This window comes from Chiloscyllium plagiosum, unplaced genomic scaffold, assembly GCF_037043375.1.
Source record: "Chiloscyllium plagiosum isolate Xiang-an unplaced genomic scaffold, Cpla_swu_hap1 HiC_scaffold_12, whole genome shotgun sequence".
Classification (NCBI taxonomy): domain Eukaryota; kingdom Metazoa; phylum Chordata; class Chondrichthyes; order Orectolobiformes; family Hemiscylliidae; genus Chiloscyllium; species Chiloscyllium plagiosum.
Window position 1 is genome coordinate 99643684 of NW_028270150.1, and position 20519 is coordinate 99664202.

The following is a 20519-nucleotide window of genomic DNA, read 5'->3' on the forward strand; positions in this document are numbered from 1 at the left end:
GTCCTCACTTTCTCCTTGAACTGGGGTGTACAAAGTTAAAAATCATACAACATCTGGTTATAGTCCAATAGGTTTATTTGGAAGCACTAGCTTTCGGAGTGCTGCTCCTTGTCACAACCACCTGAGGAAGGAGCAGTGCTCTGAAAGCTAGTGCTTCCAAATAAATCTGTTGGACTACAATCGGGTGTTGTGTGATTTTTAGCTCTTTCAACCAATCCCTGTTAGAAAAGGTCCAGCAGAGCCTACACCAAAGTAAGCAGTTATTACCAGTCATATAATTTATAGGAAGTCTAGTTAATAAAATCTCCAATGTTCACTGTAAACTTCCAATGACCTCTTTTAAAGAAACTATACCATATCCACAAAACTTGAAATAAATTAATTTTTAAACAGTGCTTCAAAATCTAAGTCCTCCAAGCATTCAATGACCCCTTGACAATCAATAGCGTAACCATCACTGAACCCTCAACCAGAAGCTGAACTCGACTAGCCAAATAAACACAGTGGCTACATGAGCAGATCAGAAGCTGCGAATTCCGTAACGTGCATTTCCTGAGCCTTTACAGTCTATCCACTATCAATAAGGCACAAATCAGGAATGTGATGGAATGCTCTTCACTTGCCTGAATGAGTGCAGCTCTAGTAACAATACCAGTAAGACAATACCATCCACGACAAAGCAGCCAACTTGATGGAACCCCATCAAACACCTTCTGCATTAAATCCTCAACCACCATTGCAGCAGAAGTGTGCTCCATCTACAAAATGCACAGCAACAACTCACCAATGCTCCTCCAACAATATTTTCCAAATCCATGAGTTCTACCACCCAAAAGGACAAGGGGACACCATCACCTGCAAACTCCCCTCTATGTCACTCATTTTCCTGACTTGGAACTATATTGCCATTCCTTCACTGTCACTGGGTCAAAATCCTGGAACTCACTTCCTAAAACTATGGGACTGCAGTAGTTCAAGAAGGCAGCTCACTATAACCTTCTCAAGGGCAATTAGGTCAGGCAATAAATGCTGGTCTAGCCAGCGACGCACACAGCACAAGAATGAATAAATAAACATAGGTTATGGGTGAAGAGATATTCATGTAGGCAAGAGAAAGAAAAGACAAGAGTTGAGGCAGAAAAAGAGATAGATTAATGTTATACTAACAGCCAGTTCTTATTTGCTTAATTAACCAAAAACACTTTCTTGTACTTACAATATTTGAAAAGGAGAGGTCAAGCTTCCAGATTTTGCCATTGGCATCCTATGGAGAAAAAAATGATCAGTTTCCCTTATCTGTGTTAATTTAACAAACTCGAATATCAATACCTTATAATAAAAGCCACTGGCTATTATGGAGTTTCTAAAGATATGAGAGCAGATTTTACTTTAGGCGCATTAATTCAGTGGCATGATTCTTGAATACAAAAATAAAGGGTGGGATAAAGAGCCAAACTGTGGGTCCCTACATTCTACTGGTACTAGCGGAGTCTGTTGTGAACTATGACAGAAGGGAGTGATCAAGGTATTCAAACAATGAAAAATCACAGGCCAACACAGTAACAACATTAGCACCATACTAGTTCTGGCTCTGAAAAGCTCAAGCCTTCCTGAGGCTTCCAACAGCAATTTTCCTCCCTTCCCCAAAGTGTGCTGCTACTCAATGCAGGAAAACATCTACCAACAATTTATCATTAAGGATAATCATATGATATAATCCAAAATCCCAAAGCTGTGTTACAGCCTTAGTCCACCAAGCTGGAGCAGTATTCTCCCCAAGAGAAAGCTCCCACTGGGTATCTTTAATTGCACACTTGCAACAGGCAACTGAGAGCTCAGGTGTACTGATGCATACTGGGCAATTGTGGAACGCTTACCTGTAGAATTTAAACTACTAAGGGAAAAAAGAGCAATCGAACTTTTCAAGAAGTACTTGGACTGATTCAACTGATTTACATTTCACTTCACCTTCCCACTGTTTGTTTTCAGAAGTGTTTCTCACTGCTAACTTTCTAATTTTGATTGGTATGTTCCTTACTTTTTCAATCCTGATTCATTTGTCTCTTATGCTGAGCCACTTGACTAAGTATAATGCAGAATCTGTCACTGCAAGTGAATAACACTTAACAGATTACCATATTTATCCATAAAACAGTTAATATAAATTTATGTACCAGATTTCATAGCATTAAATGTTCCAATTCTTCTTACTACACATATTATGGTTTCTCTGTAAAATGCATGCAAATTATTTCTTTTTGAAACAAATCTTTTTAAAATACCTGGGCACACCAAATAAAGTTTGAGTCTTTGAATTTCACCATGAACTTGAGGTTAACATGCCTGCCAACATGCAATTCATTCATTGGTTCCATCTCTACTACAGAATCCTCATCAAAAGACTCCGCTGTGTCAATGGTCTCAAAGTCCCAAACCTGAAATCAATGGAAACATTTCAGTTTTCATTTGGCTGAGAGACTACAAAATTCTGGTTGAGCACTATTTTGAGATTTCTTTTCTCCTCGAAAAGTATCTGTCTCACTTCCGTCTGCCTCACTGACAATCATGCTTCTTGATATGAAATGTCATCCTCACTTAGAAAATGGGGATCATACTAGTAAGTAAGTAGAAATTTCTTTAGAAATAGAAAATAAAAACAATGGACAAATTTGTAATAAGCACTGGTTTGGCTTCCCCTAAAGCATTGTGTCCACTTCTGGAACCACACTTTAGAAAGAATGTAAAGGCATTAGGCAGCATGCTAAAAATATTCACGAGAATCATTCTCAAAGAATAAGGAATTTCAGTTATGTAGATAGATTGGTGAAGTTGAAATAGTTTTCTTTGGAGAAGAAATGGTTGAGAGGAGAATTGATCGAGGATACGGGCCAAGTGCTGGAAAATGGAATTAGAATAGCTAGCTGGTTGTTTTTGACCTGGTTGGACATGGTAGGCTAGAGGGCCTTTCTCTTTGTTGTAAATCTCCAGGATGCCAGGTGTTCAAAATCATGAGGGGTCTGGACAGAGTAAAATTGCTTCCATTGGAGGAATCATGAACCAAAAGACACAGGTCTAAGATGCTTGGGAAAATAAGAAGTGGAGACATGAAGAAAACCTTTTTTTAATGTAGTGAGCTGTTAAGAATGTGGAATTTACCATCTTAGAGCATGGGAAAGGGAGATTCATTCATAATTTTGAAAGGGAATTGGATCATTATCTGTAAAATTTTAAAAATGCAGATTTAGAGGGATTCGGTGAGGTAGCAGCACTACAGGAATTGCTCATGAGAAAGGCTAAACACAGACACAATGAGTCATGGCCTCCTTTCATATTGTAACAATTTTATGACTCTATCTAAAACATGCTATAAATTTAATTTCTCTATCACTGGTATTCTCATGTACACAGGTGGCTTCCTGAAGGCTGTGGGAAACACCGCAAGTCAGTCACTTCATGCATCTTGGGAAGGTCTTGTGAAGTCTGGAAACTTTTGACAGTCAAGTTCAAAAGTTCTTGCCAACTTAGTCCATCCTTATGTAATAGTCTATGATGCATGGTTTGTTTCTCACATTGATTTAATGCCTAACATCTGCTGTGCCTTTGAAGCACTCTTTCAGGATGCACTAGGTCAAAATGGGCATGTTTGCTTATGATTGCACAATGTCCAGCATCATTTATGACTCCTGAGGTACTGAAGGAGTCTATGCCTAAACGCAGCACGACCTGGGCAATTTCCAGACTTGAGCTGACAAGTGGCAAGTGTCAGGCGATGACCATCTCCAACAAAAGAGAATGTAACTATCACCCCATTAACATTCGCTGGGACCGTCATCACTGAACACCCAATTATCAACATTACAGGGATTACAATTGGCAAAAACTGAACTCCACTCGTATTGTGGCTCCAATAGCAATTCTGAATGTAAGAATCATGCAGAGAGTAACTCACCTCCTGACTCTCCAAAGCCTGTCCTCCATCTCTTAAGGCACAGGTCAAGAGTCTGAAGGAATACTCACCACTTGACTGGATGAGTGCAGTTCCAACAACACTTAAGAAGCTGGACACCGTCCAGGAGAAAGCAGTCCACATTCACAAATTCTACTCCCTCCACCAATAGAAAGAGAGTGTATTATCTACAAGATGCACCTCAGAAATTCTCCAAGACTGTACAGATAGAACCTTTTAAACCCACAACTGTACCATCGAGAAGGTGAAGGTCAGCAGGTACATGGGAACACCATCATATCCAAGTTCCCCTCGAAACCACGCGTCATCCTGACTTGGAACTATATCACTGTTCCTTCAGTATCACTGAGTCAAAATCCTAGAATTCCCTCCCTAACGACAATGTGGATATACCTATATCTAACCGATTGTAGTGGTTCAAGAAGGTAGCTCACCATCACTTTTTCAAGGGCAATTAGCAATGAGCAATAAATGCTTCTTCAACCCCAGGGCATCAGTGGACTTCACCAGTTTCTTCATTTCCCCTCCCCCCACCTTACCCCAGTTCCAACCTGGCAACTCAGCACCATCCTCATGACGTGTCCTACCTGCCAATCTTCCTTCCCACCTATCCATTCCATCCTGCTCTCTGACTTGTCACCTTCATCCCCACCTCCACCCACCTATTGCACTCTTAGCTACTTCTCCCCAGTCCCACCCCCCTCCCATCCATGTCTCCACCCCGGAGGATCCCTGCCTCATTCCTGATGAAGGGTTTTTGCTCGAAACGTCGATTTTCCTGCTCCTTAGATGATGCCTGACCTGCTGTGCTTTTCCAGCACCACTCTAATCTTGACTCTGATCTCCAGCATCTGCAGTCCTCACTTGTACCTAATAAATGCTGGTTCCCAGCCAGCTACAATCACATCCCAGAATGATTAAAACAAAGATCGAGACAATAATCGGCAAATCTTTGAAATGTGCATGCTTCAAAAAGAAAGCAATCAGCCATTAAATATTTCCTTTGAAAAAGATTTCCTCTTTTACCTGATCAAAAAACTATTGATCAAACACAATTCCTATGCATGAAGAAATTTCCTAATTTCACTTCAGAGTCATAAAGATGTACAGCACAGAAACAGACCCTTCCGTCCAACCTATCCATGCTGACCAGATATCCTAACAAGAAGAAACATATAAAGTTAAAAGAGAAAAAGTATAACATAGCAAAGGTAAGTGGGAAAACTGAGGACTGGGAAGCTTTTAAAGAGCAACAAAGGATTACTAAGAAGGAAATACGCAGAGGAAAAATGAGGTACAAAGGTAAATTGGCCAATAATATAAAGGAGGAGAAAGTGAGGTCTGCAGATGCTGGAGATCAGAGCTGAAAATGTGTTGCTGGAAAAGCGCAGCAGGTCAGGCAGCATCGAGGGAACAGGAGAATCGACGTTTTGGGCATAAGCCCTTCTTTCCTGAAGAAGGGCTTATGCCCGAAACGTCGATTCTCCTGTTCCCTGAATGCTGCCTGACCTGCTGCGCTTTTCCAGCAACACATTTTCAGCAATAATATAAAGGAGGATAGTAAAAGCTTTTTTAGGTATGTGAAAGGCAAAAAAATGGTTAAGGACTAAAATTGGGCCCTTGAAGACAGAAACAGGGGAATATATTACGGGGAACAAAGAAATGGCAGAGAAATTTAATGGGTACTTCAGATCTGTGTTCACTGGGGAAGACACAAGCAATCTCCCTGAGGTAACAGTGGCTGAAGGACCTGAACTTAAGGGAATTTATATTTGCCAGGATTTGGTGTTGGAGAGACTGTTAGGTCTGAAGGTTGATAAGTCTCCGAGGCCTGATGGTCTACATCCCAGGGTACTGAAGGAGGTGGCTCGGGAAATCGTGGATGCGTTGGTGATTATTTTCCAGAGTTCGATAGATTCGGGGTCGGTTCCTGAGGATTGGAGGGTGGCTAATGTTATACCACTTTTTAAGAAAGGTGGGAGAGAGAAAGCAGGAAATTATAGACCAGTTAGTCTGACCTCAGTGTGGGAAAGATGCTGGAGTCTATTATAAAGGATGAAATTACGGCACATCTGGATAGTAGTAACAGGATAGGACAGAGTCAGCATGGATTTATGAAGGGGAAATCATGCTTGACTAATCTTCTTGAATTTTTTGAGGATGTAACTCTGAAGATGGACGAGGGAGATCCAGTAGATGTAGTGTACCTGGACTTTCATAAAGCTTTTGATAAAGTCCCACACAGGAGGTTAGTGAGTAAAATTAGGGCGCATGGTATTGGGGGCAAAGTACTAGATTGGATTGAAAATTGGTTGGCTGATAGGAAACAAAGGGTAGTGATAAACGGGCTCCATTTCGGAATGGCAGGCAGTGACCAGTGGGGTACCGCAGGGATCCGTGCTGGGACCGCAGCTTTTTACAATATATGTTAATGATATAGAAGATGGTATCAGCAATAACATTAGCAAATTTGTTGATGATACAAAGCTGGGTGGCAGGGTGAAATGTGATGAGGATGTTAGGAGATTACAGGGTGACCTGGACAAGTTAGGTGAGTGGGCAGATGCATGGCAGATGCAGTTTAATGTGGATAAATGTATGGTTATCCACTTTGATGGCAAGAACAGGAAGGCAGATTACTACCTCAATGGAATCAATTTATGGAAAGGGGCAGTACAGAGAGATCTGGGTGTTCTTGTACACCAGTCAATGAAGGCAAGCATGCAGGTACAGCAGGTAGTGAAGAAGGCTAATAGCATGCTGGACTTCATAACAAGAGGAATTGAGTATAGAAGCAAAGAGGTGCTTCTGCAGCTCCACACCTGGAGTACTGCGTGCAGTTCTGGTCTCCAAATTTGAGGAAAGACATTCTGGCTATTGAGGGAGTGCAGCGTAGGTTCACGAGGTCAATTCCTGGAATGGCGGGATTACCTTACACTGAAAGACTGAAGCGACTGGGCCTGTATACCCTTGAGTTTAGAAGTCTGAGAGGGGATCTGATTGAGACGTATAAGATTATGAAAGGATTGGACACTCTGGCAGCAAGAAACATGTTTCTGCTGATGTGTGAGTGCCGAACCAGAGGACATAGCTTAAAAATACGGGGTAGACCATTTAGGTCAGAGATGAGGAGAAACTTCTTTACCCAGAGAGTGGTGGCTGTGTGGAATGCTCTGCCCCAGAGGGCAGTGGAGGCCCAGTCTCTGGATTAATTTAAGAAAGAGTTGGATAGAGCTCTCAAAGATAGAGGAATCAAGGGTTATGGAGATAAGGCAGGAACAGGATACTGATTAGGAATGATCAGCCATGATCATATTGAATGGCGGTGCAGGCTCGAAGGGCTGAATGGCCTACTCCTGCACCTATTGTCTATTGTCTATTGTCTAACCTAATCTAGTCCCATTTGTCAGCACTTGTCCCATATCCCTCTAAGCCCTTCCTATTCATCAGGGGTGCAATTAATTCTTCCAAGGGGCCACATGAGAAACCTGAGTTGTGTTGGAGGGCTGAACCAAAAATAAGTTGAACATAATTCTGCTCAGTATTAATTTTCTCCCATTGTAAAAAGTACTAAATTATATAGTTTTGCACTGAAACCTATAGTCAAAAGAATAAGGATATTCTATTACAATAAAGATATAAAATTGTGGAGTAGGTCAAATATAGAAGAAATAAACAATAAAAACAATAATTTCAGTATTTCATTTTATTTTTAACATGTTAATCTCACAAACCAATAATGAAAAGTTGTTTCATTATTGGTCAGTATTACAAACAATAAACAACTCTATACAAAAAGCAATAAGTGCTTTTGATGTTTTTCAGTTCATTTTACTTGTTTAGTGAGAAATATCCAGTCTGTTTTGGGCTTGAACAAGTGCACTGAAATCTGGTTGAATGTCTGAGGTGGATATGCTAAGGACAGCTGAGAGGTGATCATCAGTGATAGAGGATCTGTATTTGGATTTGTTGAACTTCTTCACTGAGAATGTCTGTTCGCATATATAGATAGATCCAAAGAGGACTAGAATCTTCTGAGCATGCCTCCTCATGTGTGGAAAGTTCTCCTCTTTGAGGGAAGAACAATAATCAAGCAGTGAGACTGACCTAAAGCACTGTGCCAGAAGTGTGTCAGACTGCAGGTCAATGAGTTCAAGCTGAACATCACTAAGTGCATTCTCCACATTGCATGTAAATGGGGAAAAAAATTATGTGCATTTCACTCTCAACTGTTTTAAATTCTTGAAATCGCCTTGAAAATTCACCATGCAGTACTTCTGACATAGATGAGTACCTGTGGAGGTGATCAGCTGAAGGTGCAGCTTCCTTCAGTGTTGGCAAGTGGGTGAGAATGGTGTCCTCCATTTGGCTTGAGAGAAGCTGCAACTTTCTCATAAAAGCCTTCACCAAGTTGTACATTTCATGCGCAAAAAGGCCCTTGCACTGCAGTTTCACGTTTAGTTCATTCATAAGTGCAGTCACATCAACAGCAAAACCAAGGTCTGCAATCCAGTCTGCATCTGAAAGCTGTGGAATGCCATGCCCTTTCTTCACACAGAAATCTTGAATCTCTTCTCTCAGGTCCCATACACTTTTCAGCATTTTGGCCAGGCTGAGCTACCTGAGAGCTGTGTGGTAGCCTGGTCACGATGTTCAGTCTCATTTTCCTCCAAAAGTGCAACAAACTGACTGTGATTCAAAGCACTTGCCCTGATGAAGTTAACTATTTTAACTACAACATCAACCACATGGTTAATTTTTAACACTGACTTACACAACAATTCCTGATGTATAATACAACGCAAAAATGCCAATTTCTGTTCAGGATCAATTTCTGTCACTTTATCCTGCATTTTCTTTAAGAGTCCAACATTTTTCCCTGTTAGATTTGGACAACCGTCCATTGTCACACCCACCAGCTTGTCCCATTTTAGTCCCAACGTGTCCAAACATGCATTTACCTCCATGAACAAATCATTACCAGTTGTTGTTCCTTTCATTGACCGCATGGCTGACAGCTTCTCCGTGATTTTAAAGTCCGTAGTTATCCCATGTACGAAGATGAGTAGCTGGGCTGTGTCACGTACATCGTAGCTCTTATCCAAAGCCAAGGAAAAAAAGTCAAAGTTGACCGCTCTGTACTCCAGCTGAAGCTCCAGATTTCTCGCAATGTCCTCAATTCTCGTTACAGTGCGTCGGGAGAGGAGCACATTCTGAAATGCTTCCTTTTTCACCGGGCATATTAGTTCTGCAGAGTCCAACAAGCACTCCATCAGAAAACGGTTTACTGTTTCTGTCGATTTTGTGGGATATGACATAACTTGTCTTGGCGTGAGCTGACATTTTGAGGGCTAGCCAGCAAGCATCACTTTTAGCTGCTCACGCATGCACATACACGCACATGTGCGTCCATACGTAAATAAAAAAAAGCATCCTTTTCAAAACAAAACCAACACAATTGTATTGCGTGCATGGCGTAAATACTTTTTCATTTATGTTCTAATTTAAGACTGACCTCATGCGGGCTGGACAGGAATGACCAAAGGGTCGGATATGGCCCGTGGGCCATAAAATGCCCAGGTCTGCTATTCATATACCCATCGAGATGCCTTTTAAATGCTGTAATTGTACCAGCCTCTGGCAGCTCATTCCCTCTGGCACTATCCTCTATGTGAAAAAAGTTGCCCCTTAGGTCTCTCTTATACCTTTCCCCTCTCACCCTAAACCTATGCCCTCCAGTACTGGACTCCCCCACCCCAGGGAAAAAAGACCTTGTCTATTTATCTTATCCATGCTCCTCATAATTTTATAAATCTCTATAAGGTCACCCCTCAGCCTCCGACGCTCCAGGGAAAACAGTCCCAGCCTATTCAGTCTCTCCCTGTAGCTCAAATCCTCCAAACCTGGAAAATCCTTGTAAACCTTTTCTGAACCCTTTCAAGTTTCACAATATCCTTCCAATAGGAGGGAGACCAGAACTGCACGCAACATTCCAAAAGTGGCCCAACCAATGTCCTGTACAGCCGCAACATTACCTCCCACCTCCTGTACTCAACACTCTGACCAATAAAGGAAAGCACACCAAATGCCTTCTTCACTATCCTATCTACCTGTGACTGTACTTTCAAAAAACTATGAACCTGCACTCCAAGGTCTCTTTGTTCAGCAACACTCTCCAGGACCTTACCATTAAGTCTAAGTCCTGCTCTGATTTGCTTTTCCAAAATGCAGCACCTCGTATTTACCTAAATCAAACTCCATCTGCTGCTCCTCAGCCCACTGGCCCATCTGTTCAAGATCCCTTTGTACTCTGAGGTAACCTTCTTCGCTGTCCACTAAACCTCCAATTTCAGTTTCATCTGCAAATTTACTAACCATACCTCTGATGTTGACATCCAAACATTTATATAAATGACGAAAAGCAGTGGCCTGAGCTCTGATCCTTGTGGCACACTGCTGATCACAGGCCTCCAGTCTGAAAAACAACCCTCCACCACCACCCTCTGTCTTCTACCTTTGAGCCAGTTCTGTAACCAAGTGGCTAGTTTTCCCTATATTCCATGAGATTTAACCTTGCTAACCAGTCTCCCATGTGGAATCTTGTAGAACGTCTTACTGAAGTCCATATACATCACGGCCACTATTCTGCCCTCATCAATACTCTTTGTTACTACTTCAATAAACTCAATCAAGTTCATGAGACATGATTTCCCATGCACAAAGCCATGCTGATTATCCCTAATTAGTCCTTGCCTTTCCAAATACATGTAAATCCTGTCCCTCAGGATTCTCTCCAACAACTTGCCCGCCACCGATGTCAGGCTCACCAGTCGATAGTTCCCTGGCTTTACCTTACCACTTTTCTTAAATAGTGGCACCATGTTAGCCAACCTCCAGTCTTCCGGCATGTCACCTTATGAAAGGTCTTGCTCTAAACTTTTAACCGTGAACCCTGTCCTAGGTTCGCCAAACATGTCTGTTTTCTTTCCATAAGACCATACCTAGTAAAACTCAATCAAATCACTCTTAACATTGCAAATTAAATGATTTGCGAACCTTGTTTGAGTCACCTCTCTTTGTAATGTAACCCTTGGAGTTCAGGTAACATTTGGTAAATCTACACTCTCTAATTGGCCAATATATCCTTTCTAATGACTAGTTCCCAGAACTTTCACTGTACTCCAATTGGGGTCTAACCAGGATTTGTAAATTGAAGTGTAAGTTTTAACACTTGTATTTTAGTCTTCTAGATGTAAAGGTCAACATTTCACTAGCCTTTTTGATTATTTTCTGCCTGTGTTGTGTTAGGTTCCCCAAGTCTCTTTGAGCCTTCACTGTTTCTAGCATTTCACAATTTAGAAACTACTCTGTTTTATACTTTGTTAGGATCAAAGTGAATAACCTCAAATTTGTCTCCATTTATATCCATTTGCCACAGTTATGTAATTAATGAGTAGTTCAAATCAGTAGAAGGACAACTAGAGACATTCTGCCAAATGGCATACTTCCCCAGTATTCCTATTTCAGCCATTCAGCTGATTTCCTAACCTGGTTAAAAATTGGCTTTTATTTCCATGAGTTCAAACTTTAACTCAGTCTCTGTCAAATGCTTTATGGAAGTTTATATAAATAAAAATATGCATGTGAATCAGGTAATAATCCTGAGATTATTTATCCATTCAGGGTAGAAACAGACACATCAAAGGCACATCAAACCTGGAGCACCTCAATGGCATGCACTATAAGCCATTTTGGCTTATAGTATTATAGTAGTGCAATCCAAGTCGTGTAAGTCGAAAGCCTGACATATCATTGGCTTGGTGTATTACGCTTCAGACAATTGCAGGTTGGACATCACTTTAGGTAAAGATCTTAATGAAAGCCTCAAGACTTGCAGAATATTTCAGAAGAGATTGAAGAACAGTGAAGCCAGTATATGGTTTGTAATGTTGAAATAAAAAGACAGAATTAACGAGAAAGCAAAACTTAGAAAGATTTTCTGATGTAAAAATAAACATGAAATTAATTCTCCTTAAACAGGAACTATGTTAAATAGAACTTACAGCACAGAAACAGACCATTCAGCCTCAAGTGGTCAATGTTTTGCGTCACAACACAAGCTCCGTCCATCATACTTCATGACACCAGATAAACATATCCTCCTATTCATTTACCATTGCAATTTACAAAAGTTCTAAGGTAGGAAAAACTCTGGTAACATTTCCAGGACGAAACATTTTCAATATCAACATACTGCAGTGGCATGTGAAGAAAGAAAAGCAAGGAAATGGACTTCGTACTGACCTAGGTGTAGTCGAATTGACAGCAGTTCATAATGGAATTAAATTTGTTCAATCATTGGATTTTAATATCTATCAGTACTCACCCGCACACACCCATCAGATCCAACAGTAATAAGTTCTCCTTCATCCAGTACAAACTGATTTATAGGTCCTTGGTGACATGGCTTGCCATCCCTTCTGCTTAGTTCCACTTTGATAAGACCTCCATCCCACAACAACATATTACCCCATTCACAGCCAGACACAACCTGCAAGGAAGAAGCACATCTTCAGGCACAAGTTTAGATAGATGGAATTGCTGTCTTGGGCTGCATTTATCCATTAATCAAGATGACTAAAAGCAAGCTTGACAGATGATTTATTTAGGTTTTTCTGCAATAATTGGAGGTTGGATTTGCATATTGTAATATTGACTCTACTTCAAAAATTAACTGCCAAGAAGATTAGAGATATTTTGAAGACATGAAAAATGTTAAATAGTTCTAAGCTCTTTTTCTAGCTCAATATGTTTCACACATTTTACTTTAAATAACAATTCATCTCCATTAGAGCATCGTTATGTAGACGTATCATCCAACTTACATTTCCAATGACTGGACTCCAGGAAAAATGGTGCATTCACACCAAACATGCTGTTCAGATGGAGCTAAGCAGTTGACAATGCTTTTGGAGACAAGTTAATTTGAAATCGTAATAAAGCTACTGAATTTTTCAACCATAAGACACTGGAGAGGGAGGAGACCATTTGGCCCATTGACTCCTCCCTGCCAGTCAATGAGATCATGACTGACCTGATAATCCTCAGCTCCATTTTCCTGCTTTATCCCCATCATCCTTGATTTCCTTAAAGAGTAGATTCTGTCTCTCTCACTTTGAATATATTTGATGTATCTTCAAATGAGTTTTTTTTCTATTCTAACTTGAAGATGGATGAAACCATCTCAAACTCCATATTGTGTCCCAACATCTTACTGTTAATCGTGACTATTATTCCCCAATTTGTCTTGTCCTCCTCCATTTTACCTTCCAGTTTAATCTTGCCCCTTCACCTTTGTTTCATTCAAAAGAAATGTGTTACATACAAATCAAATTTCTTATCTGATTCCCTTGCAGAAAATTTAGTGTAGCAGGTTACTCACTACTGTTTGTAGTGTACATTAATAATCTAGATCAGTAAGCTTGCAGATGACACAAAAATTGGCAGTGTGTTAAATAGTAAGGAGGAAAGTATTAGAATACAGGATGATGTAGACAGGCTGGACAGATTAGCTCAGTAGTAGCAGATTAAATTCAATCATGATAAATGTGAGGTGATACATTTTAGTAGAACTAACAAGACAAGGGAGAATACAATGAATAATAGGGGTGGCATGGTGGCTCAGTGGTTAGCATTGCCACCTCACAGCACCAGGGATCTGGGTTTGATTCCAACCTCAGGTGACTGCCTATGTGGAGTTTGCACGTTCTCCCCGTGTCTGCGTGGGTTTCCTCCAAGTGCTCCGGTTTCCTCCCACAATCCAAAGATGTGCAGGTCCGATGAATTGTCCATTAGGTTACCCATTAGTCAAGGGCAAATGTAGGGTAATAGGATAGGGGAATATGTCTGGGTAGGTTACTCTTCGGAGGTTCGGTGTAGACTTGTTGGACTTAATGGTCTGTCTCCACACTGTAGGGATTCTATAATTCTAGGTCCCTGGAAAGTACGGAGGATCAGAGGGAACTTGTTGTGCATGTCCATTGAGCTTTGAAGGCAACAGGGCACGTGGATAGGGTGGTTAAAAAGGCACATGGGATACTCGCCTTGATTAGTCAAAGCATTTTGAGTACAAGAGCAGGGAAATTATGATGGAGCTGCATAAGACATTGGCTAGGCCACAGCTGGAGTATTGTGTGCATTTCTGGTCACCACACGATAGGAAGGATTTGATTGCACTGGAGGGGATGCAGAAAGGATTCACGACATTTTGCCTTAGCTGAAGCATTTCAGCTTTGAAGAGCGATTAGATAAGCTTGGGTTGATTTCCTTGGAGCACAGAAGGTTAGGGGGGGGGTCTACTTGTGCTGTACACAATAATGAAGGGCACAGACAGTGTAGATAGGAAGAAAGCAGGGTTCATAGATTTAAAGTAAAAATGCATGAGCTGCAAAGAGGATTTAAGTAAAACCTTTGTCACCCAGAGGGTATTGGATATCTGGAAATCACTGCCTGAAAGGATGGTAGAGGAACCATCACAATATTCAAGAAAGATTTTGTTAAAATTTTGAGAAGCCTTGGCAGACAAAGCTATGGACCAAATGCTGGGAAAAAGGATTACAGTAGATAGGTGTTTGACACTCATTGCAGACACAATGGAGAAAAAGGCCTTTTTCTGGTCTGTACTACTTTATTTTTATTTTATTTTTATGATTCTATGTTATGACACTTGAGAACAATTGCAAAGTACAAAGATGTTTTGAAATCAAAAATAGAGAATAGCTCAAGTTTTGCTTCATAAGCATATTTCTTTATAAACTAAAGATGTAGGACATTGCCAACTGTACCTTTCCATCTGGCAACTCTACATAACCTTCAATGTCTGTTAGTGCAGTCCTGCCAAACCTGCCAAGTTCACCTTGCAGTTTCAATCCAGTGAAGGTCTCCACCATCTTCCAAAACCTGGAGGAGTTAGAAACCAAACAATGAGGTGCCAATCTCCAGTTTACATGCTTTTTATGTACCTCATTATAAAGTTGCAATATAGTGCAATATGATAAGTTACAAAAGGATGCAAAGATACACCTAGGAACTACACCCAGAAACAAATCCTTTGGTCTGACACATCCGTGCCTTCCAAACATCTCAATCTCAACTAGCCCCATTTGCCAGTTCAGCTTCAACGGTAGGGAAGATTCTGAAACCAAAATGAAGAGTTGTTTGGGCAAATACAGGTTAATAAGGAAAACCATAATGAGTTTATCATGGGCAAGTCATGTCCAACTAACTTGCTGGAGATTTTAAAAGAGGTAATAGAGCGATGATGAGAGCAATGCTGTTGATGTCGTGTACAGAAACGTCCAAGGGCATTTGATCCAGTGCAACAAAACAGATTTGTGAGCAACTGGTGTATTGCATCCTGTTCTGGGTATCACACTTTAGAAAATACATTAAGGTATTACAGAAGGTGCAAAAGGAAATTGTTGGAATGGTTCCATAAATGAAGAATTTGAGTTGCGATATGCTGGAGAAAACAAAGTTAGAAAAGTTTGGAAAGGTTGGGATTGTTTACCTTGGAGAAGAGAATGCTGAGGGAGGATTTGATAAGGGATTCAATGTCAAAGGTCTGAACAGAGTAATTAGGGAAAAATAGCTTCCACACAGAGTCATAGCGTCATATAGTATAGAAACAAACCCTTCAATCTGACTTGTCTCTGTCTGCCTAACATCGCAATCTGAACTAGTTCCATTTGCTAGCAGTTGGCCCATATACCTCGAAAACCTTCCTATTCATATATCCATCCAGAAGCATTTTAAATGTTGTAATTGTACTAATCTCTACCACTTCCTCTCGCAGCTCGTTCAATTCACGCACCATCTTCTCCATGAAAAGTCACCCTTCAGATCCTTTTTAAACCTTTCCCCTCTCTCTTAAAGCTATGCTCTCTAGTTTTAGACTCCCCCACCCTGGGAAAAGACCTTGAGTTCTTCCTGATCAAGGGTTTTTGCCCAAAACATCGATTTTTCCTGCTCCTCAGATGCAGCCTGATCAGCTGTGCTTTTCCAGCACCACTCTAATCTTGACTTCTGATCTCCAGTATCTGCAGTACCCACTTTCGTCTGGGAAAAGACCTTGGCTATTCACTCTATCCATACCACTCATGATTTTATAAACCTTGGTAAGATCACCCCTCAGCCTCCAACGATGCAGGGATAAAAGCCCCAGCCTATTCATCCTCTCCCTAATCCTCTCGAATTTAACAACATCCGACCTATAGAACCACGACCAAAATCCTCTACAGTATTCTAAAATTGGCCTCACCAATGTCCTGTATAGTTTCAGAAGGATGACAACACAGAGGGTATCATTTTAAGTTAATTGTTAAAAGAAGCAATGAAACATGATGAGAAACGTTTCCCCCCAGTAAGTGATTAGGTTCTGGATTGTAGTGCCTGAAAATGGAGGCAGGCTCAAAGTATTCAATTAGAATTTGGAATAGTACCTGAAAAGGAAAAATGTGCAGTGTTATGGGGAGAAGGTGGAGGGAGACAATAGATACATTGTTCATTTGAACAGCTAGAACAAATACTCAGGCCTCCTTCTATGCTGTAACACATCATTGATTCATATAACGGCATTACTTCTGTCCAATTGTGTCAACAGAGACTTTGACTATATTCCAGTGTAGACTTTGATTGGTTGCTATTTGGTGACAAACATGTGCTATAATACCTTAGCTTCTTATCTAACTGCAAAGGAAGTTCACTATCCTTGCACATCATGCCAGCTGATCTAAGCAAATCGCTGCCAACTGCAGAACAAAAGTAATGAGAAAATGCAGATGGCTTGATATATAAAATGCAGCACTCCTCTAGGGATTTGCAGAAGAGGCTGCAGTGACGTGAAAAAACCTTTTCTGCAACAAAGGAGTAGGATGCAGGATGCACAGCCTAAAAATGCAACAGAGGAAGATTCAATCATGGCTTTCAAAAGAGAATTGGATACTTTTCTCAAAAGATCAAAAATTTGCAATACTGTGGGGAAAAGGTGGAAGATTGGACTAGGGGAGTTCCTTTTGCAGAGGGGCACCACACATACGATGAGCTGAATGGCTGCATGGTGTTTTGCAACTATTCCATGATTTTATCATGAGGTCCAAAATAACAGGGATCAGAAGTTTCTAATTCACTGAATCCAACTACACCCAAACCTCACATTCAAAAACACAGTACCACACCATTTCTCCCATCAGACCTTTAGCTTTAGCATAGCTCCTTATTGGGAATAAGGAACAGCAGCACAGGCATTTATTAATTTATTCATACACAATTATCAAACCATTGGAATATAAATATTAACATGCGATGCAATTCAGGATTAATCACAACTTAGTTTGATCACATACTTGATGTGTCCTGTGCCAGAGGTGGTCAATTGTTCATCATTTTCTGGTGAGAAGGTGGCTCGGTAAACATCCTGTGAAAATGCTTTTGAGCGCAGCACTATTCTTTCCTGCTTCCAATTCCAAATAGTGAACATATAATCAGGGTTGCCTCCTACACTGGCCAGCAGACTACCCGATGAATTAAAGTCAATAAAAGCATAAGCTTCCAAAGTTCCTCCTGGGAAGGAAGAAGACAGAGTGATTATTCCCCAAAGTAATCTCACTCATCACAAAAAATAAGAAATTTGTGCTGAGTTTAGTTGCAGTAACTTAGCAAAAGCTAACTATCTATCTCACTGGAGATATGCACTTCAAATACATGACTAGCTACATATTTTTGACTGCCACTGGATCTTAACCCTGAACAAACAATTAAACTTTTAATGACCTGCTTACTTAGACCAACCCAGATCCAAAACACCAGAATATGACACTATGAAATTTAGGATATGAACAACTGTCCTTATAAATAGTGTGGCATCTTATAAATAGCACAGTAGGAGCTGCACTATTAAATTACAAACTGTGCTTGAATTTCCTCATGGTAACTTCCTGTGTCACAATTTGTTCTGAGCAAACAAGTTGCCTGCAATTGGTTGTTCTCCACACAAACTTATTTCAAAAATCTTAAAAATAAAAAACTCATGACTTGAATCCCTGCTCTTAAAAACTACTCTATCACCCTTTCGCTCCAAAGATATTGAACATGCATCTCTTCCCCTGCCCACCTACCCTACAATCCCATGTTTGATTCTCTTCAGTTTGTCACAACATCACTCAAGATTGAAAGCACTTATCAAAATCATAAATCACACCTATGTTACAGTGACCGCGGCAAAAAAAAATCCTTGCTCATCCTTCTTGACATTTGACATAGTTGACCTCACTATCTGCCTCCAACAGGTCAAGTCCCCTCCATCATTCAGCCAGATGGAACTGCCCTTGCTGGCTCCATTCTTACCCATGCACTTGTAGGTTGAGATTCACCTACAATGATTTCTGTTATTCTCCCACACTGTTTTCTCTGGAGTCATGCTTATTACCACTGTTGATCACATTTCCCATCACTCTTTTGATGATTCAGAGTAGACTGTTGGGGAAATAATAGTAATTTGTCCTGCTTTTTGTGGACAGGACATAACGGGCCATTTTCCACATTGTCAGACAGATGCCAGGTATGTAGCTGCACTCTGTAGAAGTGGGGAACTCAAGAGATATCTGAAAATGATGATTTATTCTCCGCTTCTGGCTGAAAATCATTACACATTCTTGTCATTTACACTGATGCGCTGTGCTTCCACATCATTGAAAGTCAGACTATCCACACTGCTTCCTTCTCCTCCTGTTAGCTGTTCAATTGACCACCACCATTCACAAATGGATGTGGTAGGACTAAAAATGAGATTTGGAGCAGAATTATGCCATTGGCCCTTCAAGAAGCTTCACTGTTCAATTGTGACTGATACATTTCTTAACCCCATTCTCCTGCCTTCTCCCCATAACACATGATCTCTTTACTAATCAAGAACCCATTGACCTCTGTCCTCAATATACTCAATTATTTGACCTCTAAAGCCCCCTGTGACAAATAAGTTCCACACATTCACCATAAGACCATAAGACATAGGAGCGGAGGTAAGGCCATTCGGTCCATCGAGTCCACTCCGCCATTCAATCATGGCTGATGGGCATTTCAACTCCACTTACCCGCATTCTCCTCGTAGCCCTTAATTCCTTGTGACATCAAGAATTTATCAATCTCTGCCTTGAAGACATTCAGCATCCCAGCCTCCACTGCACTCTGCGGCAATGAATTCCACAGGCCCACCACTCTCTGGCTGAAGAAATGTCTCCGCATTTCTGTTCTGAATTTACCCCCTCTAATTCTAAGACTGTGTCCACGGGTCCTAGTCTCCTCGCCTAACGGAAACAATTTCCGAGCGTCCACCCTTTCCAAGCCATGTATTATCTTGTAAGTTTCTATTAGATCTCCCCTTAATCTTCTAAACTCCAATGAATACAATCCCAGGATCCTCAGCTGTTCCTCATATGTTAGACCTACCATTCCAGGGATCATCCGTGTGAATCTCTGCTGGACACGCTCCAGTGCCAGTATGTCTTTCCTGAGGTGTGGGGACCAAAACTGGACACAGTACTCCAAATGGGGCCTAACCAGAGCTTTATAAAGTCTCAGTAGCACAACAGTGCTTTTATATTCCAACCCTCTTGAGATAAATGACAACATTGCATTCGCTTTCTTAATCACGGACTCAACCTGCATGTTTACCTTTAGAGAATCGTCAACTAGCACTCCCAGATCCCTCTGTACTTTGGCTTTACAAATTTTCTCACCGTTTAGAAAGTAGTCAATGCTTCTATTCTTTTTTCCAAAGTGCAAGACCTTGCATTTGCTCACATTGAACTTCATCAGCCATTTCCTGGACCACTCTCCCAAACTGTCTAGATCCTTCTGCAGCCTCCCCACTTCCTCTGTACTACCTGCATGTCCACCAACTTTGTATCATCAGCAAACTTTGCTAGAATGCCCCCAGTCCCTTCATCCAGATCATTAATATATAATGTGAACAGCTGCGGCCCCAACACTGAACCCTGCGGGACACCGCTTGTCACCGGCTGCCATTTCGAAAAAGAACCTTTTATCCCAACTCTCTGCCTTCTGTCAGACAGCCAATCCTCAATCCATACCAATACCTCACCTCGAACACCATGGGCCCTCACCTTGCTCAGCAGCATCCCATGTGGCACCTTATCAAAGGCCCTTTGGAAGTCTAGGTAGACCACATCCACTGGGTTTCCATGGTCTAACCTACTTGTCACCTCTTCAAAGAACTCCAACAGGTTTGTCAGGCACGACCTCCCCTTACTAAATCCATGTTGACTTGTTCTAATCCGACCCTGCTCTTCCAAGAATTTAGAAACCTCATCCTTAATGATGGATTCTAAAATTTTACCAACAACGGAGGTTAGGCTAATTGGCCTATAATTTTCCATCTTTTGTCTTGATCCTTTCTTGAACAAGGGGGTTACAACAGCGATCTTCCAATCATCCAGGACTTTACCTGACTCCAGTGACTTTTGAAAGATCTCAA

At 41.0% G+C, this 20519-nt stretch overlaps 1 protein-coding gene across 1 annotated transcript in view; it reads right to left on the reverse strand.

The window, feature by feature from the left end:
* Nucleotides 1–20519, reverse strand: part of cfap44 (cilia and flagella associated protein 44) — a 280936-nt gene that overhangs the window by 124866 nt on the left and 135551 nt on the right. The window contains exons 6-10 of the mRNA XM_087993074.1: nt 17371–17587; nt 14812–14926; nt 12354–12518; nt 2283–2435; nt 1217–1264 (exon numbers count right to left, since the gene is read on the reverse strand). Of these exons, the coding sequence (XP_087849200.1) occupies nt 1217–1264; nt 2283–2435; nt 12354–12518; nt 14812–14926; nt 17371–17587 (698 nt within the window). The remainder of the gene's footprint in view (nt 1–1216; nt 1265–2282; nt 2436–12353; nt 12519–14811; nt 14927–17370; nt 17588–20519) is intronic.